The sequence below is a fragment of the Malus sylvestris genome, chromosome 10 (assembly GCF_916048215.2).
Source record: "Malus sylvestris chromosome 10, drMalSylv7.2, whole genome shotgun sequence".
In the NCBI taxonomy this organism is placed as follows: Eukaryota; Viridiplantae; Streptophyta; class Magnoliopsida; order Rosales; family Rosaceae; genus Malus; species Malus sylvestris.
This window is the reverse complement of record NC_062269.1, coordinates 42,342,844-42,370,104: the sequence shown is the minus strand read 5'-3', so window position 1 is coordinate 42,370,104 and position 27,261 is coordinate 42,342,844. Positions and strand designations below refer to the sequence as shown.

General features: G+C 38.7%; 5 protein-coding genes and 2 long non-coding RNA genes across 8 annotated transcripts; 4 read left to right on the top strand and 3 right to left on the bottom strand.

Annotated features, from left to right (window-relative positions):
- Positions 1–737: 737 nt before the first annotated feature.
- LOC126587488 (uncharacterized membrane protein At1g16860-like) lies at positions 738–5,701 on the top strand. 2 transcript variants are annotated; one of them, XM_050252567.1, is made up of 4 exons: positions 750–1,690; positions 4,120–4,257; positions 4,535–4,746; positions 4,857–5,701. In XM_050252567.1, the coding sequence occupies exons 1-4, from the start codon at positions 944–946 to the stop codon at positions 5,047–5,049; spliced, it is 1,290 nt and encodes a 429-aa protein (XP_050108524.1). In that variant the 5' UTR covers positions 750–943; the 3' UTR covers positions 5,050–5,701. The 2 variants fall into 2 exon arrangements, with proteins under 2 accessions (XP_050108525.1, XP_050108524.1); XM_050252568.1 differs by lacking the exon at positions 4,120–4,257 and having other exon boundaries at positions 738–1,690.
- Positions 5,702–5,894: 193 nt separating this feature from the next.
- On the bottom strand, positions 5,895–8,085 carry LOC126587492 (tropinone reductase-like 3). The gene is made up of 6 exons (XM_050252571.1): positions 7,875–8,085; positions 7,165–7,281; positions 6,781–6,915; positions 6,463–6,591; positions 6,268–6,369; positions 5,895–6,166 (listed from the first exon to the last, which is right to left on the bottom strand). The coding sequence occupies exons 1-6, from the start codon at positions 8,010–8,012 to the stop codon at positions 6,017–6,019; spliced, it is 771 nt and encodes a 256-aa protein (XP_050108528.1). The 5' UTR covers positions 8,013–8,085; the 3' UTR covers positions 5,895–6,016.
- Positions 8,086–8,644: 559 nt separating this feature from the next.
- On the bottom strand, positions 8,645–12,522 carry LOC126587486 (EH domain-containing protein 2-like). Its single transcript, XM_050252566.1, has 16 exons — positions 12,341–12,522; positions 12,159–12,238; positions 11,692–11,760; positions 11,534–11,588; positions 11,360–11,415; positions 11,234–11,273; positions 11,098–11,153; positions 10,730–10,843; positions 10,477–10,579; positions 10,340–10,389; positions 10,076–10,204; positions 9,716–9,967; positions 9,547–9,626; positions 9,322–9,448; positions 9,049–9,192; positions 8,645–8,960 (listed from the first exon to the last, which is right to left on the bottom strand). Exons 1-16 carry the CDS (start codon positions 12,423–12,425, stop codon positions 8,775–8,777), a joined length of 1,626 nt encoding a protein of 541 aa, XP_050108523.1. The 5' UTR covers positions 12,426–12,522; the 3' UTR covers positions 8,645–8,774.
- Positions 12,523–13,117: 595 nt separating this feature from the next.
- LOC126587493 (RPM1-interacting protein 4-like) lies at positions 13,118–15,730 on the bottom strand. The gene is made up of 4 exons (XM_050252573.1): positions 15,511–15,730; positions 13,947–14,465; positions 13,513–13,710; positions 13,118–13,405 (listed from the first exon to the last, which is right to left on the bottom strand). Exons 1-4 carry the CDS (start codon positions 15,514–15,516, stop codon positions 13,376–13,378), a joined length of 753 nt encoding a protein of 250 aa, XP_050108530.1. The 5' UTR covers positions 15,517–15,730; the 3' UTR covers positions 13,118–13,375.
- Positions 15,731–17,336: 1,606 nt separating this feature from the next.
- LOC126587504 (uncharacterized) lies at positions 17,337–17,712 on the top strand. Its single transcript, XR_007611091.1, has 2 exons — positions 17,337–17,395; positions 17,488–17,712. It is a non-coding gene; the product is annotated as an uncharacterized LOC126587504 (long non-coding RNA).
- A 1,696-nt stretch (positions 17,713–19,408) lies between these two features.
- LOC126584594 (uncharacterized) lies at positions 19,409–21,140 on the top strand. Its single transcript, XM_050248919.1, has 3 exons — positions 19,409–19,427; positions 19,749–21,058; positions 21,121–21,140. Exons 2-3 carry the CDS (start codon positions 19,753–19,755, stop codon positions 21,138–21,140), a joined length of 1,326 nt encoding a protein of 441 aa, XP_050104876.1. The 5' UTR covers positions 19,409–19,427; positions 19,749–19,752.
- A 3,576-nt stretch (positions 21,141–24,716) lies between these two features.
- LOC126587503 (uncharacterized) lies at positions 24,717–26,587 on the top strand. The gene is made up of 3 exons (XR_007611090.1): positions 24,717–24,828; positions 25,380–25,446; positions 26,271–26,587. It is a non-coding gene; the product is annotated as an uncharacterized LOC126587503 (long non-coding RNA).
- Positions 26,588–27,261: the final 674 nt, after the last annotated feature.

Sequence of the window (27,261 nt, the reverse complement as noted above, 5' to 3'; positions counted from 1 at the left end):
ATAAATAAGTTTGTTATTCTTGGTGGAAACTTGACCAAGAAGTATGGTTGTGAGAGATCAATATCATATAGAATATCTGATGTAGAACAATGCTGTAGTGAATCGCTTATTACGTGTAAGTTGATTCTGACCGTTAATATATTGCAATAATGCTGTTAGGATGACTACTCATGCGAGTGTGAGATGGTTCTGATTTTTAATGCAATATAAGAAGACCAGCACAATGACTACCAGTGCATCGCTTATACAACAAGCATTAGCTGAATTCGCAAATTAATACATTACAAGAAGAATTATCCGATGATATTCATATGCGCATGAGTTGATCATAATTGTTAATGCATTGCAAGAAAAAATTGCCACTACGACTACTAATGTGCTATTGGCCTAGTAAGATCGCCCTAAGAACCAACTTTGTTCCTATAAATTTATATATAAATGACTGTCGTCAATATTAGCTTAGACTTTACCAACTTTAGTATAATATGGTATCGAGTGAAGTCGGTGAGCTAAACATATAAAAAATAGATGCCATAGGAATATCATGATCGGAATGTACACATATTTTTTTTTTTGGCGACGGAAATGATGACGCTTCAATCGTGGAATTCACCAGGTGGCAACAAAGATTGAGGGGGTAAAAGGGTAAAATCAAAGGCTACTTGGTGAGTGAGTATGTGAGGTGGGCGCATAACAAGAGTCATCATCAAAATAGGGAAAAACCGAATCGAGTAACATGGCTGTATCGCCATTTGAAGACAGCGGACACACACGTCATTATCACAAAACCTCAGACCCATTTCAGTCATTTGCGTCACCTCCACCCTCGAACTCCCACCATCACCATTCACACCCACACTGCCACTCTCTCTCTCTCCTCGTCACTTGCAACTCGAACTTCTGCAGCTGCTGCTACTAGTTCCTCTCTGTAAAAACCCCAAAAATGAGTAGTCGAATCCCATCTCACCAGCTCAGCAGCGGGCTGGTGGTGTCGGGCCGGCCCGAGCAGCAGCTAAAAGAGCGCCAACCGACAATGGCGTCGCGCGCCGTCCCATACACTGGCGGTGATGTGAAGAAATCTGGAGAGCTAGGTAAAATGTTCGACATCCAAATTGCCGATCATCCTCTTTCTGCTCCATCCAGCGGACCTCCTCCTCTTTCCAAGCTCTCAGGCTCACGCCCTTCTTCATCATCCCAACACAACAGCGGATCCGTTCGATCGGGACCCAACTCCGGTCAGATTTCTAAGAAATCCTCAGGCCCCTTAACTCCACAGCTCCAGGTAACTGGCCTTATCACCTCCGGGCCATTGGGCTCGGGCCCTCTAAGTTCCGGGGCCAGAAGGTCGTCCGGTCAGCTGGAACACACTGGCTCGATGAGCAAAGTGCTGTATGGTTCGTCGGTGACCACTTTGAGCGAGGAGGTGAAAGTGGAGTTTCGGGTGTCGAAAGTGGCGGTTTGGGTGCTCATGGTGGTGGCGGCAATGGGGTTGCTGGTGGGTGGGTTTCTGATGGTGGCCGTCAAGAAATGGGTGATGTTGGTGGCGGTGGCGCTCTTTCTGGTGCCGGTGCTGGTGGTTGTTGTCTGGAATTGTGTTTGGGGAAGAAAAGGACTGCTAGGGTTTGTGAGGAGGTACCCAGATGCTGAGCTCAGAGGTGCCATTGACGGACAGTACGTCAAGGTTACAGGGGTAATCACCCTCCCCATCTCTCTCAGATTTTCCTTTTCTTTTTCATATTTATTTATTTAGTTGCTTGCCCGCTCTTAAAATAATTGGGTTCTCTTGCTATTTAAATTAGATACTTTCCCAATTTATTATTGATAGGATTTTTCCCACTCCATAAATGCGGTTGAATAACAAAAAGATATTCTTGATAGGCCAAGGCAAAACGAGGGTTAAATCACGTAGAAATATTTGTAAGAGAACAAGGTTAGTGTGGTATAAACAGCTCAACCAAGGTCGATCCCGACAGAGGCTAACCGTCACCATTAACACTCTTATATAGTCATACCAACTTATGAGTTAACACATGCAAATTTGCAAAAATATAGAAAACACCCTTGTAGTATAAAGAACAAATTATCAAAAGCTCCTCGTCGGAGTTCTCCAAGAAAATAAAAACGTATTGAACCCTAAGGCAAGACTTGCTATATATAAAGAAAACTAGAAAATCATAATCCTACCAAAAATAGGTCTCCCAATAAATCTGGAAAACCAAATAAAATAATATAACTAAAATATACATTCCTATTCTACTTTGGTAAACTGGGTAGCCAGAAAGTCACACCTTTTCAAACCAAATATGCGTAAAATCAAGCATGCAAGTTGGCGTTGGAAAGCTTAAGATGCCCCCTTCAACTTTGGAGAAGGAATTTTCCTAAAATATCGTCATCTTCAATAACTTTAATGTCCAAACAATTCAAAAGCGTCAATCTGTGCACTTTGCATCTGCCTCCATTTAATTGTCATGACCAAGGTTTAGAATTAATGGCTGAAAATTTGACATAATCAACTTCACGTCTAAAGGAATCGGCTTCAATTGGAATCACTCCAAAATCCCATTGTTTCCTGTAATTCTAGCCGTTTGATTGTGACAATTAAATGAAGGCAGATGCCTAGTGCTGATAGATTGACGTTTTGAGACTGTTTGCCGTAAGTCTGTCAAGATGACATTTTTGGAAGAAATTTCCTTCTATAAAGTTGGAAACGACGTCTCAAGCTTTCGATTGATATCTCTTGGGACTGAACTCATACTGCTTTGGTCGGTCAAAAGGTCGAATTTCTGTGCGGTCCAAATGCCCATTAAATGAGGAATGTATTTTTCAATTTTATTATTTTATTTAGTTTTCCAGATTTGTTGGGTGACCTGGTTTAGGTAGGATTTGTATTGATCTAGTATTTATAGCTGAGTCTTAGCCTTATGGTTTCTCATGCACGACTTTGCTTTGAGAACTCGGTGTAGAGAGCTTGTCGATTGTACTTCATTATGCAAGGGTGTTTTTCCTATATTTTCATCTTAATAATTTTTTATATTTAATTATGACTGAGTTACTAATTACCTAGCTTAGCATGAATATATAGTTTCTTTTCAATTTACATATGATGTTATGCATGCTTGCTTTGAAGTGTCAACAACTGATTTTAAACTATGTATAAGTCTTAATGCTTAGCTACCATTAAGATGTTTAGGCAAGTAATTGGATGCAATTTTTGTTGAAATATCAACCTAAAATTGGTTAATGCTTTCTTGTGATTGATAATGTAAGTTCACTTAAGGCGAATGTCACGCTTTTAAGGGTTGCATGGTTTTTCAAACGTTTTTCACAAAACTTACTGAGTCTTGCATGTTTATTTTTATCTAAATGCCATAGACGGATTGCATGTTAGATATACATTCTAGTTTGAATGCCACAAGTTAATGCATTAGGAAAACCTAACCTTCAAAGTTACGTTTTTAGTTTTTGATGTTTTACTTGCACTTGTTCTTTTAATTCACACTTCCAATTTTCTAAATTTTGTATTAAATAGTTAATTAAGAATTGTGTTTAAGTACAAGTTATTTATACCAGAGAATGTCCTTGCTTGAGCAGTTTGTAGTACAATTACCTTTTCTCTTGCAACTATTTTTATGTGATTTAACCCCATTTATGCAGGGAGCTACTATATTTAAGCCTTTTGTTTAATGTAACATTTATAGTTTTGCGTTGAAGACACTTTGGGTCAATTGTTTGATTTTGACAAAGACTAATGTAAGGAGGTTGGATTATCACAGTCAATTGGAATGTTTCCATTTGTGTATTGTAGATATACGGGCATTTGGTACCACCTAGGAATTACATTTATCACTAGCAGAGAAGTTAAAAGTAAAACAATATTGCAGAAGCGGATTAGGTCAGTTGGCTGTGACAGAGTGTCTGCTCCTTTGCACTCATCACTCGAGTTTAATCTCCCTTCCATGTAGATTAGGGTTGATTAAAATGTTGCCATGTAAAAAATGTGAAACAATCTTGGATGTCACCATAGTAGTAGCTCTTTTATTCTAGTATGATGTTTGGGTTTTATTCTTCTATGCTTGTCTTTCATATCGTGGTAATATATGTGGATATTTCTGCATGTAGGTTGTTACCTGTGGCAGTATTCCGTTGGAATCGTCCTACCAAAGAGTACCTAGGTGTGTATATGTTTCCACAGAGTTGTGTGAATCTAAAGGATGCTGTGTGCACAAGTCGGAGAATAAAAAATCTAGACATTCAGAGGTTAGTTGTCAGAATATTTGTGCTTATGTGCCCTTAGTTGCGTTCAGTGTCAAAGTTTGGCCGACGATGATTTGTGATAAAGATTTGTAACTAATGCACTCAACTATCTCTGAGAAGTGAAACCTAGTAGTTACATACATGTATATAGATATATACACCATTGCTTTGTCTTTTGTAAATGTTTTACACCACAAAATGAATGCATATGCAATTCTTTGTGCAAAGATTTCAATCAGGCTGGAATTTTAAAAACTAATTTTATGTTTGTTTTGAACAGAAATATGTGTCTGACTTCTACTTATCAGACTTCCAATCGGGTTTAAGAGCATTAGTGAAAGCTGGCTATGGAGCCAAGGTTGCCCCATTTGTAAAACCAGCGACTGTGGTGGATGTGACAAAGGAAAACAGAGAGCTGTCTCCAAGTTTTTTGCGCTGGCTTGGTGAGCGCAGCCTCTCTGCTGATGACCGCGTAATGCGCCTCAAAGAAGGGTATTCTTCCTTTTTTGTGTCTAGTCATACTTTGTGCATGATCATACAAATTGTGAGGTTCTGGCGTTTACAATTTATAGGATTTTAAGAGTATATTTCTTCTTCGTCAGGTATATTAAAGAGGGTAGCACAGTAAGTGTGATGGGGGTTGTCAGACGCCATGATAATGTGGTCATGATTGTCCCTCCAACGGAGCCTGTCTCAACAGGTTTTCAATGGTTTCGCTGCCTTCTCCCAACCTATGTTGACGGTCTCATTCTGACATGCGATGATAATCAGAATGCTGATGTGGTTCCTGTGTAGATATATTCAGTTTCGTGATAGTTTTGTTTAGAAATGGGTTTTGCATGTGAAAATATGAAGGCTGAAACCGAAGGGAAAAACACACGACAACCGGCTCTGTTCTTTCCTTTCGCGGTTACGTGTATGTAAGCCTAAAGATGCAGTTCAGAAAGACTGAAGATACTGTGAAGGTGGTAATGTAATTGGGCAAAAAGGCTCTACTACTACCCTTTTGAAAAGGTTTGTAGATGATGTAACGCCGGAAATCTGGATGTTCTGATCGTCGGAAATCTGGATGCTCTGATTTCATGTACATATGTCATAGCTTCATAGTGTGCCCAAAGGGGTTCCGGCTGCCTTTCGTGACTTTCATCTGATGCTCCATTTTTATACAAAAAGTAGTTCCTAGGGTTTCTGTGGTTTCTTTTTGGTTCTCGTGTATTTGTATTTCATCCTGTAATGTGTATTGTTTGTGACAGGAAGAGTAATGTTGATATTCTTTTTAGCGCAAAAACAAGCTCAGTGACTTTTTAAGATTCATACAGCTGACCTCGGTGGGGTGAGGTTTTGTTATTGTTGTTGTAATGTTTCGTATCAAAGATTGTAAATGCAAAAATTACACTCCGATGTGAGATTCATATGTATTATTATATTTTGGAAACTTTAACAAAAATCTTCCGGTACTGTTTACTTTAACAAAAAATCACATATTTACACTAAAAAGTTAATCAGGGTACTATTTATTTTACCTTTTATTTTGTCGTTATTGTTAAAACTCAATTTTTAAACTTTTTTTCATTAGTTTTCCTTTATATTTTTCGGTATTATATTGGAAAGAATGACTATACATTATGAGATGGCGAAAATTAAACTCGAAAATCAATAGTAGGGAATCTTATTGATATTTACTTCAAGGTCTAACGCCAATTATGAAAAACATTTGTTCTTGTAGTTAATAGAGCAAAGAACATGTCGATAAAGAAGGGAACTAGAGTCTAGAGGGCATCCCTCCTGCCACGACTATAGTTTCTCCTGTTATGTAAGAAGCATCATCAGATGCCAAAAAGGCAGCGGCAGCAGCCATGTCTCCAGTGGTGCCGAGCCTGTTGAGCAACGTCTTCTCCTCGAGGGACTTCCTCTGCAACAAAATACCATTCGAGTTCAGTCAACCACGAAGGTGAAAGCCCCTTAACCGAGATCCGTTGTAAAGGAACTATATATATGCATGTATATACTTACCACAGCATCAGTTTCTGTAATGTATGAAGCAAAGTTTGTAGGAACAAAACCCGGAGCAACACAATTTACGCGAGTATCTGGCGCCATATCACCAGCAAGGGCCTATAACAAGAGCAGCAAAGAATGAGAAGAAGAAAATGTGTGGCTTCGGGAGTAGAAGAAACAAACGGCATAAGACATGAACCACCTACATACCTTGGTTAGCCCAAGAAGGGCTGTTTTAGTGACCCCATACATAGCCATGGCAGCTCCTGGTGGATTGTAGCCAGCAATTGAGGAAATGATAACAACGGAAGAACCCTTTGTCAAGTGCGGCGACGCATCCTGCAAAAATAATCTAATACTATAACCTAGCATACTACACCAGACATTTATGCACATCGAAAATGTGAGAAGAGGACAAAATAAGTCATATAAAAGTTTATCTCGGCAACTGTTTTATGGATCAAGTAGAAAATTTCCATCGGAAAAGAGATCATGACTGCTTAATCATTTATTCCTATGACATTTTACCTTGAGAAGAAGTATAGTAGCTTTGACGTTGATTTCCCATAGCTTGTCAAGCACAGATTCTTGGGTTTGCAATATGGGGTCAACTGATGGATTGGCAGCTGCATTTGATACTACCACATCTATTTTTCCAAATTTCTGCAAACAAACCAGTAAAATTCATCGTTTAGTACAATGGCATTGAAGAATCATTGAGACGGAGAAAGTGATTGTTTATAAGGAACATAGATCATCTCTTTTCGAAGGTGAGTTAGATCAGAGGTTGTAATCAAGTATAATTCATTATGACACTAGCAGCCTACTATATCTACCAGCTTTTGGATGTGTATTTCCCGTCTTGCTTCGATAGTAAACACAAAAAATCACGGATTCAACAAATGTTCTTACCTGCACAGTCTTGTTGATGAGATTCTTCCTTTGTTGCTCATTTGAAACGTGGCATACGACTCCCAACGCTTCAATTCCCTGAGCTTTAAGTTTCTCAACTGCTCCATCAACGTTTTTCTGGAACAATTTGATCAAGCACGAAAAAAAATTGCCCCGCCACAACCATTAAAAAACAGCATAAAACTCAATTACCACTTGCTGCTTATGGAAGATAGCAAAAGAAGTTTGTGATTCAAACATGTACGATTTAGATTGATTGAAGTTCATGGTGTGCAATATTTCACTAACTCTTCCTCTCTTCATTTTTCCCGGAAAAAAACATCCGAATTGATGGAACACATTAGCCCAATTATCAAAAACTTCTCCATTTTAATAAGCTAAAAATTCGTTTCTGACTGCTTCTGTAGAAAGCACTTACGGTATAGAATGCTTTTATTAAAAACATACGCTTGGTGCAATACTTCTCGCAAACGTAGTCAGAAGTTTTGGCAGTGAGAAAGCACTTTTATCCAGAAGCCGTCCGAAACATTTAATTTCATTTTCAGCAACAAGACATAACGAAATTCAGGGGTTCATCTTTCGATCCCAATTTCCACAGAAACCCGAAAGAAATCAAATTTAACTAAAATTGAAGAAACCCAGATGAATTTCACGTAAAAGAACAAAGTCAAAGATTCTTTCAGAAGAATTGATGAGTGTCGGAGACTGACCTGCTTGCGGGATGAGATGACGACGGAGGCGCCTTCCAAGCCGAGGCGCTCGGCGATGCCGAACCCGATGCCCTGAGTGGATGCCGTCACAATCGCTGCTTTGCCTTCGAACCTCCTCCCAATCTTCGATTTCTCCATTTTTCTTGGGTTTCTCCGTAACCAGACGGACTTGTTTATTTAGCTGAGCAAAGCCCGGGCAGAGGCAAGATTTCTTCTCCTTTTTTTTTTTTTTTTTTTAATTTTATTTCATTGTATATCGTGTCTCCAGAAATCATTGTAAATTTTTTTATTTAAAATTTAATGTAAACCACACCTAACGAAAATTAATTGCATAATGCACGATAAACAAATGTAATTAAAGGATTTCTAGGATCCTCACAAAATGGATCCCGCAAGAACGAGGATCCTCTCTTAACAATTATTGCCGCTGACTAACGCCAAGTAAGCAATTAAGAAACTAATTACATATGGACTCATTTGCAATTGTATTTTAAATAACTACTAAATGCATTTTTGATAAAAATATTTTTGAATTCAATCTTCAATAAAAATTTCGATTGATTCTCGAAAAGCACTAAAATGCTTCTTGCAAGTACATATCTATTTCTTCCTCAAAATCAATTTCACTGAAACACTTTTAAGTCATTTTAAAAGTATTTCCAAACAAACTTATAGTAATTATTTAATTTAGTACGACAAAACGTTATTAGTCATGTTGGTTATAACATCAAGTTTAAATTCTCCCTTCTAACAATATTTCAAGCTAATGATTATTTAGCTTAAGAAAGGCTAAAACTTTGATTATTAACCTCAAACCATCTCTTACATGCCCATGAAGAATGCAATCTCCCAAAAGTACTCAACTAAAAATAAACTCCATCAATCAGATATTAATCTCTATCAATTGTAGGGATTTCTGAATTTCTTCAAGAGCTCAGGGATGTCATAGCCAAGCATGTCATCCACAGCTTGAATCATTTTCGGCTTCAACTTGTCGAACTTATCGATGCTATAGCCGCCCAACACTTCCCGAAAGTGCTCCACGTCTGGAAAGTCGCCAGCCGGTAAATGGAAGTCCCTCTGAACCTGTTTTTTGGAAAAATTAACTAGAGTAAGCATGCCTCCAAAGATACAGATTTAAAGATCAAAGAGTGTTGTTTAAGAATCGATAAACCTTTGCAAATTCTTCTTCGAGGTTATCGATGAGTTTTCGCTGAGCCTTGGATTTTCCCATCACAGCAGGCATCTCTTTCTTCAGATGACTCATTATGTAGGCATGAATCTTAGCAGCTCTAGCACGTTTTACAAATTCATTGATCTGCAATATACGAAGTAATAGATTTTGGGATTCAAACGCAATGCGCGCAAGAAGAGCAACCAATCCTTCTTTCGTATATCAACCAAAACAAAATCAAGAAAGATCGAAAAGAGAAGCATATAATCTTACCCGGCGATCACATGCTTTCTTTGGTATATCAACCAGATCGGATAGGAGGTCATCTTGTTCTTTTTCGAACAGTTCTTTACCGATAGGGCCAACGACTCCTTCATTGACAGGCTTATCATTGAATGAGCTGCAAAGCCATGAAGAAATACCAACATTCGATCAAGATCAATTACACATCGAAAAACAATCCCAACGAAGTAACAAATTGGAAAAAAGAAAGCCTACCCGATATAAACACGCACGACCTCCGGAGTATTCAAAACTTTTCCAAGCGACCACATCAATGCCCCATAAACTCTCATCAGCTTCAGTGTGTAAACGAAGAGTTAATAACTTGAAATTTGCTTTCAATAAAAGTATAATGAATGCAATAAAAACTAGAGGTGCATCTCACTTGTTGAGTATCAACTTGATCAGCTTTATTCAAGACCACTCGAATCTTGTCATCATGACCACGTAGAGATGAAATAACACGCTTAAACTCATCGCTGATGTCGAGCTTATGAGGATCAAACAGAAGAAGAATGACATCACATTTTGCTGCAAACCATGATATAGCACCAGTGAAATCGTAGCTCCTTTGCGTTCGTTGCTTTTCTCCAGATAGAACTCCAGGGGTGTCCACAATTGTAATTTCATCTAGCAACTATAACAAAAAAAAAAAAAGGTTAAAACACTCCAAGAGGAAGACTATGGTGACAAAATCAACGGAAATGCTATACAAATAGAGGATTATAAAAATTTCAAAACTCACTGGATGTGGCATTTGTGAACACTCAAATTTGGACAAAAATGCACCTCCGAAAGCTGTTAGACCACTGAAAGGCATGTCTGCATGAACAGCTATAGTATTTCCAGGAATACTCCTCTCATCAGGTCCAGACTGAGAACAGAATTGTGATCGACAATTAGAAATTATGAAAAAATTTAACATACAATATAAAATTCAGAGAGTACAAAGAAATAATGATAAACTTGATAGACTTTTAGAAGGAAACCAGGTGGTTAGCAATTATACCATCACTACAACGAATCTATCTGTAGTAGGTTCTGGTCCAATGTGAGCTCCTGTTCCAACAAGCGAATGTTAAGCTCATCAACGCTAAGGTTGTCAATTATTCATTTCAAAATTAAAATAGAGATAACTTAACCAACCTGGATAGTCGCATCGTAACAAATGTTTAATAAATGTTGTTTTCCCAGTTGAATACTGACCCAAAAGCATGACCATGGGTTTAGCATCAAAATCACTATTAGTCTGCAAAGAAATAAACCAGCCATATGTTTAGCAAATGTACTATCCAAACGAAACAGTGCAAAGAAGAGCAAAGGGATATTTGATTCCCCAACACACTTTGAAGACTAAAGAGGTGAACTACACATCCAAACATATAGAAAATCCACTCACCAACGATGGAGATGCAAAATCATTGAAACGATATGCAAGTTCCAAAGGCTTTAGTTTCTCATTGTACAATCTCTTCAAGCCATCAACGATAGAAGTCACAGCATTATGAGGCAGCTGAAGAAAAATGTTAAAATAGTCAGGCAATAAGGAAGGAGAAGATATCCCTCCATAAGTAAAAACGGGTTGATCTATAGATGACAAAAAAGATAAAATGTGACATTCGATGAATTAGAATACAGAAGAAACTAATTCCTTTCAATCGAATAAGTAAAGAAACTCGTTAAGGAGATTGTTTAATTCATGAAAAAACATACGACGAGTATAAAAATACAGCAGTAATCAATTGCACAATGGACATCTGGTCTTACTTTCTTTGCTGATTTTGAACCAAACCGCTGAACTGATGGTTGAAATTGAGCAGTTCCTACATCATTGCCAAGGAAGACATTCAGTACAAGATTATAACAAGTACATTCCCAAAAAAAGTTGGATCGATATTCTAACCATTTACTTCAACTCCATATGTTGTTAAACTCTTGGTTTTCTGTCAGTACAGAATCGAGAAAATAGTAAGTGAAAGTCACAATGTATGATATAAAGTCAAAAGGGAGGTAAAGGGAAGACACTCACAGCTATCAAATCATCCAAACCTTCTATTACTGGAGGTTTAATGTTTTCCCAGTCAACTGCAATTGAACATGAATAACTTGAGGAACGAAATGAATGAGAACTAGATAAAATGTATATGTTGGTTCTTCCATATTTACGAAAACAGAAAATACGATATTAAACGGAGATTCTTGCCTGCGGTTTTGAGGATGTCTGGGCTTAGTTCATGTTCTTGTGCCAAGGAAATCATCTACCAAATTCAACCACACTTGAGGGTAAGATTCTATTACAATTCTCAATAGCTAATAAAACATACACTAATCAAGAAATATATCCCCAAAATTATGCACAACCTGCATTGCAGTCACGAACTCCGAAAACCCCAAAAATCCCTGCCGTTTCGTGTCAGCAATCGCCCAAACCTTGAATGATAAATGAGAAAACAAAAGGTGAGTTCCAAACAATCATACCTAATCCCAAACACAACCAAATTAACTTCCAATACATATCGATCTGAGGGTAAAACCATACAATCATACTTTCCTAGTCGAACATAATTGTTTCGGTACTACTTACGGAAGAGAGAAAAGCATTTTCATTTCTCACAACCAAAACCACTTTTGACTGTGACTGACACAATATATATAGAAGTGCTTCTGAGCAGCTGTAATGTGCTTTCAAATAAGTATTTGGACTTTTGTAAAAATTTCAAAGTGTTTTTACCAAAAGCACTTATGAGCAATAGTGACTTCTACTTCTACATAAGCAATCCCTATAAACAAAGATAACTATTAGCCTGCTATAGCAAAAGAATGAAAACCTGCTTGAGTTCTTCTCGAGAAAGCTTCGACATGGCGAAGAACTTGGTGGCTTCGTTTCCAGTAATACGGCCATCGCCATCTAACAACCAGAGCAATACGATTAACAGGCAATCGATCAGAAGTTCAAAACCAAACTTTTAATCAAAATTTTGCGTAGGAAAAAGAGGATAGCATATTTCACCGGAATCAACCAAGTTGAACCACTCCTGGTAAATCTTCTGATGCTCTTTCGGGCACACACCGGTCCGACCCGATCCAATCTCCATTCGGACGAAAACAGGAGGAACTTCACTCAGAAATTTGAAAACCAGAGAGAGAGAGAGAGAGAGAGAGTGAGTGAATTTTCTCTGTTTTCGTAACAGCATTTGGCGCTTGGGTTTTTATTTCCAATGCAATGGCAAACGGCGTCGCATTGGGGTCGTGCGGGGCCAGGGTCGCTATGGAGCGACACGCATGATTTTTATTGACTTTGAACGGTTGGGCGATGTGAAAATCATGGTGATGGAGCTGGATGTTGAAAGTGGGCCCCATCGGGGCTCGACGGGATATAATCGGGCCGTTGGCGTAATAGAGCACAGTATAAGATGATGGGGCCTTTTGTAGGGCATTCTGACCTACCATAATATTTGAATTTGGGTAACGATGAACAATAACATATTTGAAATTTTGAACTTTAATTTCGAGCGCCATTTAATTTCGATTACTTTTTATTTTAATTTGTTGGATAATTATTTTCCAAAACAACATCAATAAAAGTTTATCTCATTAAGTAAAATCGACTCTATGATTCTTAAAACGTTACTGTAGCGTCAAATATTTCTTTAGTTCAAAGTACTTCTTGTTTTTTGTAAAAAAAAAAACTTTTGAATAGCAACTCTATTGTAAACAAACTCGATTCAAATATACTTCCATTAATTATCCAACAAAAAAAATACTTACATTAACAAAATAGAATGCAAGAAATTCTTTATCAACATAAATATTAGACACGTGAAATAATAACATAACCAAAGAAAATTAAACACATAACAATCAGGAATAATTGTTGCACAAAAATTGAACAATTACTTATTACTCAGTAGCGACGACGAAATTTTCATTAAAAAAAAAAAGAAAAAAATAATAAACTGTCCGGTCTCAGAGAAACTAGAGAATAATTGAGTTTCTTTATCTTGCCATAAAAGGACCAAAGCATGATCATCTCCATGTCATTGCCCTATTTACTTGAAAATATGCAGCACCAACTCTGCGCAAGAACATATGGAAAATTTATGTATTAACAGTAATTCGTTGATGAAAATTTAAACTATCGAGAATATGTAATTACGAAACTTTGTTTGGTCGCAAAATTACCTTTGATTTGGAAGGCGATTTTCCACGTTTATTCGCGCTGTTGAGATTGTTGCGTGGTTGCTGAGGCACATTTGGGAACTTTGATGCAGTTTTCTTTTCTTCTTTCACTCGTTCAAATATATAAGTAAAACCTTCACCAGATTGGGGATCGTTTTCATCCCAATCCCCAAATTTGGGTATTGAAGCAACTCTAGTATGCTGTCACATTACAAATTTTCCGCACTTTAGCAATGAATTCTACGTAAGTGGGACAATCACAATTTACGAGTTATAATACGACAGTTGATGACAAAGTCTATGTTTCATAAAAAAAAAGGGCATAATATTAGTAAATAGATATATGTTTTATGACATTAACGGATTGATAACACCATCTGACGGTGCCAAGGTTTTATCAATCCGTTACTGTAGAGAGAAAAATGAAGAGAACTTACAGTATCGTGTTGACTAAGATTACTGGACTGATGAGTGCTACTGCCGGTACTTTTAGGCTTGCTCTGGGAATTGGAAGCGCTATGACTACGATCACTTCCTGATGAAGCCAAGCTACTTTTTCTATCAGATCTCTCACGGTGGTGTCTCGGTTGTTGCTGCAAGAGCGAATAATCAGAGCTGCTCCTTTCGCTGCCAGACCCCGATGCGTAACTCTTGCGGCTCCCTCCAGAAACCCTATGCTCATGCGCAATGCCATGTCGCTGATACGCACGGTGGCTACTGTCTCTTTCAGTTTGGCGGACTTTTTCGCTTGAGGTTTGTGGTTTGCTGCTCGAACTCGTGGATATGTAAGGAGGTTGTGCGGCGGAGGACTCAAGCATGCTCTTGAAGGCCTCTGGGTTGTCTTCGGGATCATTTGGATTTCCCTTCACTCCATTTTTACGAGCGCTCTCAAAACATGCAGTGTATGATATGTTGTCACTGTCCCAGTCCCCAAATTTTGGGACATGGGGTTTTTTCTGCAACAAATTAATCTTTTTAATATTGTTTCTTACAACAACAAAAATCTTCCATGAGGACTTCCATGAATAGAGATGACATTGTGATTATATTCTGGACAATTCGCTCGACGTTATATAAGAAGTTAAAACATATGATAGTGTGTGATTTGCATCGTCCACAATGATGTCGTTGTAAATAAGTTTTAAAATTATGCTCATATAAAGAATCAAGGAAACTTGGCTAAAATGATAAAACTGTATATCACAATTGTTGAACTACTATTCAAAACTTAAAGATCCAACGAGACATAAAAATCAAGGGAACTTGACTAAAATGAAAAAACATTATATCACAATTGTTGAACTACTAGTCAAAATTAAAGATCAAACGACATAAAAACCAAATATCAACAAATTAATAATCAATGACTGACCAAATATGGCAATCAAATATTGACAAGATACTGAAAGTGATCACTTTACAATTGAAATTTGAAAATTGATCATTTTAGACAATTTCATTCAATATGAATTTAGTCAAAACATTGGATAGCATCAAATATTTTCTAATTAGGATCAATCAACAAAGATTGTCAGCATTTATCAATTCAAATACCGCCCTTACGGTATGAACTAATCTAATAAATCCATGATATTCCTTACAAAAATGAAATATTTTCCAATCATCACCAACCCAAGAATGTATAAAAAGGTCGTACCCAGTGCACAAGGCTCCCGCTTTACGCAGGGTCTGGGAGAGGTGAATGTCGGCTAGCCTTACCCCCATTTATGGAGAGGCTGCTCCCAAGTCTCGAACCCGAGACCTACCGCTCATGGGCGAAAGCACTTGCCATCGCACCAAGTGCGACCTCTCCAACCCAAGAATGTATATGGCCCTAAAATCATTAAAAAAAAATATATATATATATACGTGTGAAAGAAATCATGATCAATTTCTTCAAAAATGAAAAAATACAGTTAGTAGCTACGAGGCAAATTGTAATACTGAACAAAGTATAATATACAGTAAGAATTTCAATACTAAAAACAGAAAATAACTTACGGCCATAATATCAGGTGAATAAATTGTGCAGAAATAAGTCCTTAAGAAGAAGAGGAACAACAACAATGGATGGGAAGACGAAAACTATAGAAGAAGGGCGATTGATCCAATTACTTGTTGTTTTCAGAGAATATATCCCGTACGCGTTTGGAGCACCAAGAAAATTGGGGGACATGGACGTGCCTTAGAAAATTGCCGATCCGATGGTTACAAAGTTTGCTAAGCGTGTAAACCTGTTCAAAGCCTCGACAAACAGTGTATTTGCTTGCTAGCTTATACTATAAGTTCAATTTATTCATAAAAAAAACTCCTATAGGTGATTTTTTTTGTTTTTAACAAAAAACAAAAGAAAACAAACGAGAACAAGAAAACAAGCATATGTATGCCATGGTTGCTATGAAAGTGGACGTTCTGTCGTCCTCTTGCGCATCTTCTCTTCAATTCTGAATTTTCACACAAAATAGTATGAATTCTAGAACGTCATTACACTCGATTTTGCACAAGTACTCCTCTGTTTTGGTTTTGGAATTTTCACACAAGGTAAACATTATTCCAAAGTTGTTTTTCATTTCACTATATATATATATATGTGTGTGTGTGTGTGTGTGTAAAATTCACATGAACAGAGTTTTTATGGGGAAATTATGCACAAATATAGTACATTACGAACATGAATATTATATAGTAAAGAGGAACAAAATAAGCAAAATTATGTGGCTTAAGTAAAAGGACTCCTAAAGCAAGATATCAAATAATCAGAATATAAAAATACAGAAGACAAAACCAAAAACCTGCTTAATGTCGACAGAAGAATTGCAGTTTGTTTGTTGATTCCATTCTAATCCAAAACAAAAAAATAAGGAAAACGTTTCCTTCTAATTAATTAATTGAAGGGATAAAAAATGGTAAAATGCAACTGATCATCATCAAATGATCATAAAGAGAGAGCAGTAAATGAGAGTATACCTATAGGGACATTTGTTTTTTCTTATTTATTACTCTTCTAAACGAGCTCATATACAAGTCGAAAAACCCATAGTGTGTGGGGTAAAAAAAGGGGATACGTATGGAAACTAGGCGATGCAGAAATTAGTGCATGTTTATATGATTGCTTGTTCATATGTACGATGTTGGATATAATACAGAAATAATACACAGATGCATGATTCCTTTTATATAATTTTAGATACGGCACATTATTAACATTACCTTAATTACTAGGTGACACCCCTATAAGGAAACATGCATTTAACCTTGGAACCCAATATATTTCAGTTGTTCATGAATTAGAGATTGATGATCATCTTTGTGGTATCTCCGAGATATTTTCAAATGTATTAGTGATATTTGTCAAATGAGGTATATTATTTTAGGAAAACTAATGAAAATGGTTTGAAAACTTTGAGTTTTAATGATAAGGACAAAATAAAGGGTAAAGTAAATAGTACCATGATTGACTTTTTAGTGTAAAAATGTGATTTTTCGTTAAAGTGAACAGTACCGGGTGCTTTTCGTTAAAGTTCCCTATTATTTTTGGGAATTGTTTTTGGCACTTCAAAAATCTCATTATACACTCCAAACTTTCTATATTTTGAAAAGAAAAATACACTTATGAAGAGTGTAGGATGATATTTTTAGAGTGTCAATAACATTTCCCTTATTTTTACTTATTATAATAAGAATCGAGGACACATGCTCCATTTTAGCTACAAGCCTACAACTAGTGCCACAACCAATTGTTTTCTCATGTAGAATGTGATTTTTGAATAGTCTTCTGTTCATCCAAAATATCAAGCAATCATCGATTTATAATGTCACAGCCCGTCCCAGAATTACTAAATACCGAGGACGTGAAATTACAAAAACGCCCTTAAACGGGATTAAGGTGCGTAAATTTGGTATTTGTTTTACACTAAGATCTTAAACTAGGGTTTAGATTTACATTTGTTTGGTCTAATAATTTTGTATTGGACTTAGGTGGGATCCCCACCTCCTGAAATCCTTCCCCAAAACCCGTAGGTTGTCTCTCTCCCTCTTTCTTCCTCATCTCTCCCTCAGAAACACTCTCTCTCTCTTACTCTCGAACTCTCTCAAGCTCTCGGACAAACACCAAGAACAACCACAAACGTGCACCAACGTCCAATCTAAGATCATCTTCGTGATCTTGGGAACTTCACGAGCACGGGGGTATAAGTTTCAGGTAAGTTTCATTTCTGAAATCCTAGTTTCAAAACACCCCGTGAATTGACACTGTTCACGAACTTAAAATTGGTTGTGTTTTAGGCTAAAGCAAGATCACCACGAGTCTTAGGAAGTCCTAAGGAGGCTCGGAGTGCCTCGTTTGAACAAAATGGACGTCGGGATCGTCGGGTTCGAGTTTGGCCGAAATTGAGGAATTTTGGAAGGTATGATCTAGTTGTTTTTAGGCCCTAAAACCCTTCCAACGTGATAGTACATGTTAAATGCTTCATTTTGGTATAAAATGCGAAGAAATTGGTTGAAAAACGAAGGAGAATAGTGGATTTGAAATTTTTCCAGAAACCGGCGAACAGTCGCCGGCGACCGGCGACTCGCCGGAGAAGACAGGGAATCTTCCGTCAAGTTTGACGGAATATTCCGACGCCGTTAGTTAACTTTAACGGAAACCGTTAGTTTTTAACGGAATATACTAGGATTTGACGGAATATTCTCTAACGCCGTTCACTGTAGCCGTCAGTGTGCATGTCACGTGGCCGCGCGTGGGCCGCGCGTAGGTCCGTGCCACGTCAGGCGCGTGGGGGCGCGTGAGGACTCCAAAAATTATTTTAAAAATATGGGGATGATCCTGAGGTTGTGTAGGTCACTTTGGTATATTTATATACCCAATTTGAGCATCGTATGAAGAATTAATTACCTAGTTTGGTTTAGGTGCGTTAAATGTGCGTTAAATGATTGTTTTAAGTTATTTCACTTCTAGGTGGAACTTTTAACGAGGACGAGCACATCCAGGGGCGTCAAGGGGGTTACGACCCGGCGACATACCAGTGAGTGGGCATTTGTTTTTATATATACCTATATACTCGATTTCCCCAGAAATCAAATTTAAATGAAAAGTATATTGAAATGAAATGAAATATGATGTGATTGCCATGCATAGAATATTATGGATATTATGAACTGTCGTATGATGCATATATGTATGATGGTGCTGTGGAAGCACAGGTAAGTATTTAATTAATATTATGATGATGATGATGATATATTGAGCTCATATCCTGCACCATGGTTTAGTGCTTATAGTATTCACCGCATCGCACGCTCGCCTTGGATCCAAGTAGATGCTGGTCGTACAGTCCACGCGGAGTGGGTACGACGGGCCAGTCGTAGAGTGTTAGTGAGATTATGACTGGTGGGTGACCTTAGGTTATTGTATACAGATGATTGATGAGAGAAGCACTAGAGCGAATATTACCATGAGTCGTTCAAACTACATTAGGTAGTTCCGACTTATGTGCAGAAGGCCGGACAGGTCACGCGGAGTGACTCCGGCAGAGAGTGAGATTGATAGATGTTGAGCTCTAGGTTCAATCGTTCAGGGCTATTAGAGGACCTACGATTGATTATTTCTTTTACCTGATTATATTATGTTAATGCATTCATACTAAACTGTTGAAATTGGCATGGTACATTCTTTATTGAATCTGTTATAAGATTGATGATTGAGACAGTTGAGATATATATGCTATATACTATTTTTCTGGGAAAGTATACAGGTTTTCCAAAAAGGGGTTATAATTGTGGATTTATGAAATGATTTGGAAAAGATTGATTTTCGCCCACTCACGTTTTCTGTTTTTCGCCCCTCCAGGTTCTAGTTGATAGTTGAGGCGTTGGTGGCCTACGAGGACTGCTTCAGCGTTCTGACAGACTAAATAAATGTAGGATTCACCCGAGGGTGTTGTAAAATAGTTATGTTCCTACTTGACTGCACCTAGATGCTTATGCTCTGTTTATGTGTGTTTAGTACACTCTTATGCACATAGAATGCTAGGTTGTAAATAACTGAAATTAGTGGTTTTCGTTGACTCGTATTTTATTATTAAATCGTTTCCGCTTGCGTTATGGTTACGTCACACTCACGTGACGGCCAGCACGTCCTAGTCTTCGGGTTAGGGTGTGTCAGTTTGGTATCAGAGCATAGGTTGCAGTCCTGTATAACTAATGAGTTCTTCTATTGATTTTGTTATGTTTTCTGTCAGAATTATGCCGCCTCGTAGAGATCCTCGCCGTGCTGCTGAGCCTAATTTCCCCGATATAACTCAGTTAGGGGCAGCAATGGCTCAAGCTTTTCAGGCTAATATCCGTCCTCCTCAGAGAACGCCCGTAGAGACGATGTATAATCTGAAATTGGAAACCTTTGAGGGAAATGAAGGTTATGAAGGGGCAGAAAAGTGGTTGGATCGAATTGAGCAGACCTTTCAAGTGATGCAAAGTCAGGGAAACCTGCCAGCTAATAGATGGGTGGAGACTACCACCTGGTTTTTGGGCCGTGAGCCAGCTGCGTGGTGGATAAATCAGTCGAGGCACATGGCACCTGAAAGGGCAGCCGAATGGGAGGTATTTAAGGAAAATTTTATGAAGAGATTTGTTCCTCCGGAATATATAGATCTCAAGAAACAGGAATTCACCAGTCTGAAGCAGAGAAATATGTCTGCACATGAGTACTACAGGAAGTTTACTGATTTATCCCGTTATGATTCTGATTTAGCGGGTAATCAAGCAGAAATGCTTCGTCGTTTCAAGCTAGGATCTAAGAAGAAGTACAGAACGTTTGCCAATGCACTTCCCTGTGCCGATTATCATGAGTATTTTGAGATTCTGGTCAGGATGGAAGACTCTGATAATCTTCCGGACAGTGAGGATGAAGATGATAAGGGTAATGGTCAGAAGAAAAATGAGAAAGGTAAAGGTGTTTCCATTCCAGGACCTCGTCAGACGCAGAATTTCAAGAAAAGTGGAATGAGTTCGAGTTCTTCCAGTGGTGGATTTAGTGCCACAGGTCCGAGGAGAGGAGGTGGTAGGTTTGGTAATGGACCTAGATTTTCTGGTCAGAGAGGCTTTAGTGGTGTTGGTAATTCGGGTCCTCCGTTATGTCGCCGTTGTAATTTCCGACATCATGGGGAATGTAGGAGAAGCAGTGGTGCATGCTTTACATGTGGTCAGACAGGACATAGAGCTATGTATTGTCCCCAGAATCAGCAGAGGCCCCAGCAGCCTGTTATGCCAACATCAGCACCGACTCAACAGAACTTTAATTCAGGCAGTTATGGCCAGGGTGGTCGTGGTGGTGCTTATCACTATCAGGGTGATGCTGCTCCTTATGCTCCGGGACAGTATCACTATTCCCAGGATCCTTATTTTCAGAGTGGATATTCTCAGGATCAAGGAGGTTATACTTCATATCCGTCTATACCAGCTAGCGGATCTCAGTGGTATCAGGGGGGTCAGCCCCAACAGAGCGGAGTTGCTGCTAGTAGTACATGGTCGTTTAGGCCGCCTGCCCAGGCAGGTCAAGGACGTACTCACCAGGGACGAGGTAACCAGAGTGGCAGAGGTCGTGGAGGACGACAGCCAGCTCAGGGACGTGTTAACCACATCTCGCTGCAAGATGCTCAGAACCATCCAGACTTGATTATGGGTACGTTGAATATTCTTGGTCATTTTGCTAGAGTCTTGATTGATTGTGGTGTTAAATGATGTTGATTCCGGTAGTGTGGAGGAAGTCGGAGTAGTCAGACACTATCCTGATGTATTTCCAGATGATTTACCTGGGTTGCCTCCAGATAGAGATGTGGAATTTTCGATTGAATTGCTTCCAGGTACGAACCCTATCTCTTTGACTCCTTATAGAATGGCACCAGCGGAATTAAGAGAGTTGAAAATTCAATTGCAAGAGTTAATTGATAAAGGTTTCATTCAGCCTAGTTCTTCACCTTGGGGAGCTCCAGTGTTGTTTGTAAGAAAGAAAGATGGAACTTTGAGATTGTGCATTGATTACAGGCAATTGAATCGGGTGACGATTAAAAACCGTTATCCCTTGCCTCGTATAGATGATTTGTTTGATCAGCTCAAAGGTGCCTGTGTGTTTTCTAAGATCGATTTGAGGTCTGGGTATTATCAATTAAAGATTAAAGATGAGGATGTTCATAAAACAGCTTTCAGGACTCGTTATGGGCATTATGAGTTTTTGGTGATGCCATTTGGATTAACGAACGCTCCTGCAGCTTTCATGAGATTGATGAATGAAGTATTCCAGGAATATCTTGACAAGTTTGTTATTGTTTTTATTGATGATATCCTGGTATATTCTAAGTCGAAATCAGACCATATTCGACATCTTAACTTGGTGTTAAGGAAATTGAGGGAACACCGGTTATATGCCAAATTTAGTAAATGTCAATTTTGGCTGGATCAAGTGGCATTTTTGGGACATGTGGTATCAGCTCAGGGAATTCAAGTGGATCCTCAAAAGATAGCAGCAGTGGAAAATTGGGAACAACCTCGAACGGTCACTGAGGTGCGGAGTTTTCTTGGTTTGGCAGGTTATTATAGACGGTTTGTTCAAGACTTTTCTATGATTGCCTTGCCATTAACGAAGTTAACCAGGAAGGATGTTAAGTTTGAATGGGATGAAAGTTGTGAGCAAAGTTTCCAGCAGTTGAAGTATTGCCTTACTCATGCACCTGTGTTAGTACTTCCTGATGATAACGGTAACTTCGAGATCTATAGTGATGCTTCTTTGAATGGTTTGGGTTGTGTTTTGATGCAGCATAGTAGAGTGATTGCCTATGCTTCTAGGCAGTTGAAGACTCACGAAAGAAACTATCCGACTCACGATCTTGAGTTGGCAGCTATTGTGTTTGCTTTGAAGATTTGGAGACATTGTCTCTATGGCGAGAAATGTAAGATCTTTACCGATCATAAAAGCCTTCAGTACCTTTTCACTCAGCATGATCTTAATCTTCGTCAGAGAAGATGGTTGGAATTGTTAAGTGATTATGATTGCACGATTGAGTACCATCCGGGTCGTGCAAATGTGGTAGCTGATGCTCTGAGTAGAAAACCTCAAGGGCGACTTAATGCTTTGTATGCCAGTCGTGTTCCTCTTCTGGCAGAGTTGAGATCTACTGGAGTAGAGTTAGAATGGGAAGAGCAAAGTGAAGCTTTTCTTGCCAGTTTTCAAGTCAAGCCAGTTTTAATTGATCGGGTGCTTGCAGCTCAATCGTGGGATGAAGAGATTCAAGAATTGATCAATTTAAGAAATGAAGGGAAGAAGAAAGATCTCAAGATCCGAGGATCAGATGGTATGCTTATGCAAGAGAACATGATGTATGTGCCTAATAATGAGGAACTGAAGAAAGAAATCTTGGATGAAGCACATTGTTCGGCTTATGCTATGCACCCAGGAGGAACTAAAATGTATCATACCATTCGACCATTCTACTATTGGCCGGGTATGAAGAGGGAGATTGCGGAGTATGTTAGTAGGTGTATTGTTTGCCAGCAGGTTAAGGCTGAAAGAAAGAAGCCGTTTGGGAGATTGCAACCACTTCCCGTTCCCCAGTGGAAATGGGAGAATATAACGATGGATTTTGTGTATAAGCTGCCACGTACACAAAATGGTTTTGATGGCATTTGGGTGGTTGTAGATCGACTTACCAAATCAGCACATTTTATTCCAGTAAGGGAGAAGTATTCTTTAAATAATTTGGCTCAGTTATTCATATCGAAGGTTGTAAAGTATCATGGTGTCCCAGTGAATATTATTTCTGATCGAGATCCAAGATTTACTTCTAAGTTTTGGATAGCTTTTCAAGAAGCTTTGGGTACTAGATTGCTTTACAGTACAGCTTATCATCCACAGACAGATGGTCAGTCAGAGAGAACTATTCAGACACTCGAGGATATGTTGAGATCCTCTGTGATGCAATTTGGTGATTCTTGGCATGATCGTTTGGATTTGATGGAGTTTGCCTACAATAATAGTTTTCATTCGAGTATTGGAATGTCTCCATTTGAATCACTTTATGGTAAAGCTTGTCGTACGCCATTATGTTGGTCAGAGGTCGGTGAAAGAATACTTGAAGGGCCAGAGATTGTGGATGAGACTACTCAGAATATTCAGGTAATTAAATCTAACCTGAAAGTGGCCCAGGATAGACAAAAGAGCCTAGCGGATCGACATACCACGGACAGAATGTATAATGTGGGCGACTATGTTTTTCTGAAATTATCGCCTTGGAGAGGTGTGGTTCGCTTTGGAAAGAAAGGAAAGCTAAGTCCCAGGTACATTGGACCTTATGAGATCACTGAGAGGATTGGTGAAGTTGCTTACAGGTTGGAGCTACCTCCAGAGTTGTCTAAGGTACATAATGTGTTCCATGTCTCGATGCTTCGGCATTATATGTCAGATCCTTCACATGTGATTCCTCCTCAACCATTGGAAATTAATCCGGATTTGACGTATGATGAGGAACCAGTGACTATACTGGATTGGAAAGATAAGACTTTGAGGAATAAGACCGTGAGCTTGGTAAAAGTATTGTGGAGAAACCATTCAGCTGAAGAAGCTACATGGGAAACAGAAGAACGAATGAGAGTTATGTATCCGAGGTTATTCTATGACTTTTGATGTTCTGGTTAGTGATTGGAATTTCGGGGACGAAATTCTATAAGGAGGGGAGATTGTCACAGCCCGTCCCAGAATTACTAAATACCGAGGACGTGAAATTACAAAAACGCCCTTAAACGGGATTAAGGTGCGTAAATTTGGTATTTGTTTTACACTAAGATCTTAAACTAGGGTTTAGATTTACATTTGTTTGGTCTAATAATTTTGTATTGGACTTAGGTGGGATCCCCACCTCCTGAAATCCTTCCCCAAAACCCGTAGGTTGTCTCTCTCCCTCTTTCTTCCTCATCTCTCCCTCAGAAACACTCTCTCTCTCTTACTCTCGAACTCTCTCAAGCTCTCGGACAAACACCAAGAACAACCACAAACGTGCACCAACGTCCAATCTAAGATCATCTTCGTGATCTTGGGAACTTCACGAGCACGGGGGTATAAGTTTCAGGTAAGTTTCATTTCTGAAATCCTAGTTTCAAAACACCCCGTGAATTGACACTGTTCACGAACTTAAAATTGGTTGTGTTTTAGGCTAAAGCAAGATCACCACGAGTCTTAGGAAGTCCTAAGGAGGCTCGGAGTGCCTCGTTTGAACAAAATGGACGTCGGGATCGTCGGGTTCGAGTTTGGCCGAAATTGAGGAATTTTGGAAGGTATGATCTAGTTGTTTTTAGGCCCTAAAACCCTTCCAACGTGATAGTACATGTTAAATGCTTCATTTTGGTATAAAATGCGAAGAAATTGGTTGAAAAACGAAGGAGAATAGTGGATTTGAAATTTTTCCAGAAACCGGCGAACAGTCGCCGGCGACCGGCGACTCGCCGGAGAAGACAGGGAATCTTCCGTCAAGTTTGACGGAATATTCCGACGCCGTTAGTTAACTTTAACGGAAACCGTTAGTTTTTAACGGAATATACTAGGATTTGACGGAATATTCTCTAACGCCGTTCACTGTAGCCGTCAGTGTGCATGTCACGTGGCCGCGCGTGGGCCGCGCGTAGGTCCGTGCCACGTCAGGCGCGTGGGGGCGCGTGAGGACTCCAAAAATTATTTTAAAAATATGGGGATGATCCTGAGGTTGTGTAGGTCACTTTGGTATATTTATATACCCAATTTGAGCATCGTATGAAGAATTAATTACCTAGTTTGGTTTAGGTGCGTTAAATGTGCGTTAAATGATTGTTTTAAGTTATTTCACTTCTAGGTGGAACTTTTAACGAGGACGAGCACATCCAGGGGCGTCAAGGGGGTTACGACCCGGCGACATACCAGTGAGTGGGCATTTGTTTTTATATATACCTATATACTCGATTTCCCCAGAAATCAAATTTAAATGAAAAGTATATTGAAATGAAATGAAATATGATGTGATTGCCATGCATAGAATATTATGGATATTATGAACTGTCGTATGATGCATATATGTATGATGGTGCTGTGGAAGCACAGGTAAGTATTTAATTAATATTATGATGATGATGATGATATATTGAGCTCATATCCTGCACCATGGTTTAGTGCTTATAGTATTCACCGCATCGCACGCTCGCCTTGGATCCAAGTAGATGCTGGTCGTACAGTCCACGCGGAGTGGGTACGACGGGCCAGTCGTAGAGTGTTAGTGAGATTATGACTGGTGGGTGACCTTAGGTTATTGTATACAGATGATTGATGAGAGAAGCACTAGAGCGAATATTACCATGAGTCGTTCAAACTACATTAGGTAGTTCCGACTTATGTGCAGAAGGCCGGACAGGTCACGCGGAGTGACTCCGGCAGAGAGTGAGATTGATAGATGTTGAGCTCTAGGTTCAATCGTTCAGGGCTATTAGAGGGCCTACGATTGATTATTTCTTTTACCTGATTATATTATGTTAATGCATTCATACTAAACTGTTGAAATTGGCATGGTACATTCTTTATTGAATCTGTTATAAGATTGATGATTGAGACAGTTGAGATATATATGCTATATACTATTTTTCTGGGAAAGTATACAGGTTTTCCAAAAAGGGGTTATAATTGTGGATTTATGAAATGATTTGGAAAAGATTGATTTTCGCCCACTCACGTTTTCTGTTTTTCGCCCCTCCAGGTTCTAGTTGATAGTTGAGGCGTTGGTGGCCTACGAGGACTGCTTCGGCGTTCTGACAGACTAAATAAATGTAGGATTCACCCGAGGGTGTTGTAAAATAGTTATGTTCCTACTTGACTGCACCTAGATGCTTATGCTCTGTTTATGTGTGTTTAGTACACTCTTATGCACATAGAATGCTAGGTTGTAAATAACTGAAATTAGTGGTTTTCGTTGACTCGTATTTTATTATTAAATCGTTTCCGCTTGCGTTATGGTTACGTCACACTCACGTGACGGCCAGCACGTCCTAGTCTTCGGGTTAGGGTGTGTCATATAATCTTCGGATAAATGGGTTGTCATTATCTTTTGCTTGCCAACTATTATAATACTGATGAAGATAGAATCTGTGAGTTGACTTGAAGTCATTGATTACCAAATACACGATTGCTGTATTTTCAAATATATTGAGAGATTAGTTTTCCAGTTTTGGGAAGAAGAGTTGTTAGTATAACTTAGGTTCATAATAAAACCTTTTTTGTTTTACATGTATATTCACTAAACGCTCAATTTTGCTTTTATGAAAACAGATTTTAAGAGCAACATACACATGCTTTTAAAAGTTGCTATTTGGAAGTCATTACTCTTAAAATAAGCAGGATATTTTTTTAACTAAACATTGTGAAACAACTTTTGGTGAGAAAAAAAAAAACAATATCAAACAGGGTCTCAACATGGAATTTTATCAACATTGTCTACTCATGTGTGGCATCTCTCATACGCTTGATATGTGTTCAATTTATTGGATGAGTGGTAATACGTTTAACACACGAATTACCCGATACCATTTTAGGATTAGACCAATCAATCCAAGCCCAATTGAGACATATGTGAGGGAGTGTTGTCTTACATTCCTAGTTTTGAAATTAACCTTACAAGTGTTTATTGGGAGTTGGACCACTGCCATACAAATTGATTTTAAAGTGAAATCTCGTGTTAAGAAATTAATCTC

Coding starts and splice junctions, on each gene's coding strand:
- LOC126587488 (XM_050252567.1), top strand. CDS start 944: ATGAGTAGTCGAATCCCATCTCACCAGCTCAGCAGCGGGCTGGTGGTG. Junction 1,691..4,119: donor AGTACGTCAAGGTTACAGGG/GTAATCACCCTC, acceptor TTCTGCATGTAG/GTTGTTACCTGTGGCAGTAT. Junction 4,747..4,856: donor GTAATGCGCCTCAAAGAAGG/GTATTCTTCCTT, acceptor CTTCTTCGTCAG/GTATATTAAAGAGGGTAGCA.
- LOC126587492 (XM_050252571.1), bottom strand. CDS start 8,012: ATGGAGAAATCGAAGATTGGGAGGAGGTTCGAAGGCAAAGCAGCGATT. Junction 7,282..7,874: donor TCATCTCATCCCGCAAGCAG/GTCAGTCTCCGA, acceptor AAATTGTTCCAG/AAAAACGTTGATGGAGCAGT. Junction 6,370..6,462: donor CCCTTCTTGGGCTAACCAAG/GTATGTAGGTGG, acceptor CTCTTGTTATAG/GCCCTTGCTGGTGATATGGC.
- LOC126587486 (XM_050252566.1), bottom strand. CDS start 12,425: ATGGAGATTGGATCGGGTCGGACCGGTGTGTGCCCGAAAGAGCATCAG. Junction 11,589..11,691: donor AGTTCGTGACTGCAATGCAG/GTTGTGCATAAT, acceptor TGAATTTGGTAG/ATGATTTCCTTGGCACAAGA. Junction 9,627..9,715: donor ATCAAGTTGATACTCAACAA/GTGAGATGCACC, acceptor TACACACTGAAG/CTGATGAGAGTTTATGGGGC.
- LOC126587493 (XM_050252573.1), bottom strand. Junction 13,711..13,946: donor ATCTTAGTCAACACGATACT/GTAAGTTCTCTT, acceptor GTAATGTGACAG/CATACTAGAGTTGCTTCAAT. Junction 13,406..13,512: donor AATCGCCTTCCAAATCAAAG/GTAATTTTGCGA, acceptor GTTCTTGCGCAG/AGTTGGTGCTGCATATTTTC.
- LOC126584594 (XM_050248919.1), top strand. CDS start 19,753: ATGCCGCCTCGTAGAGATCCTCGCCGTGCTGCTGAGCCTAATTTCCCC. Junction 21,059..21,120: donor TAGGCCGCCTGCCCAGGCAG/GTCAAGGACGTA, acceptor GGAGGACGACAG/CCAGCTCAGGGACGTGTTAA.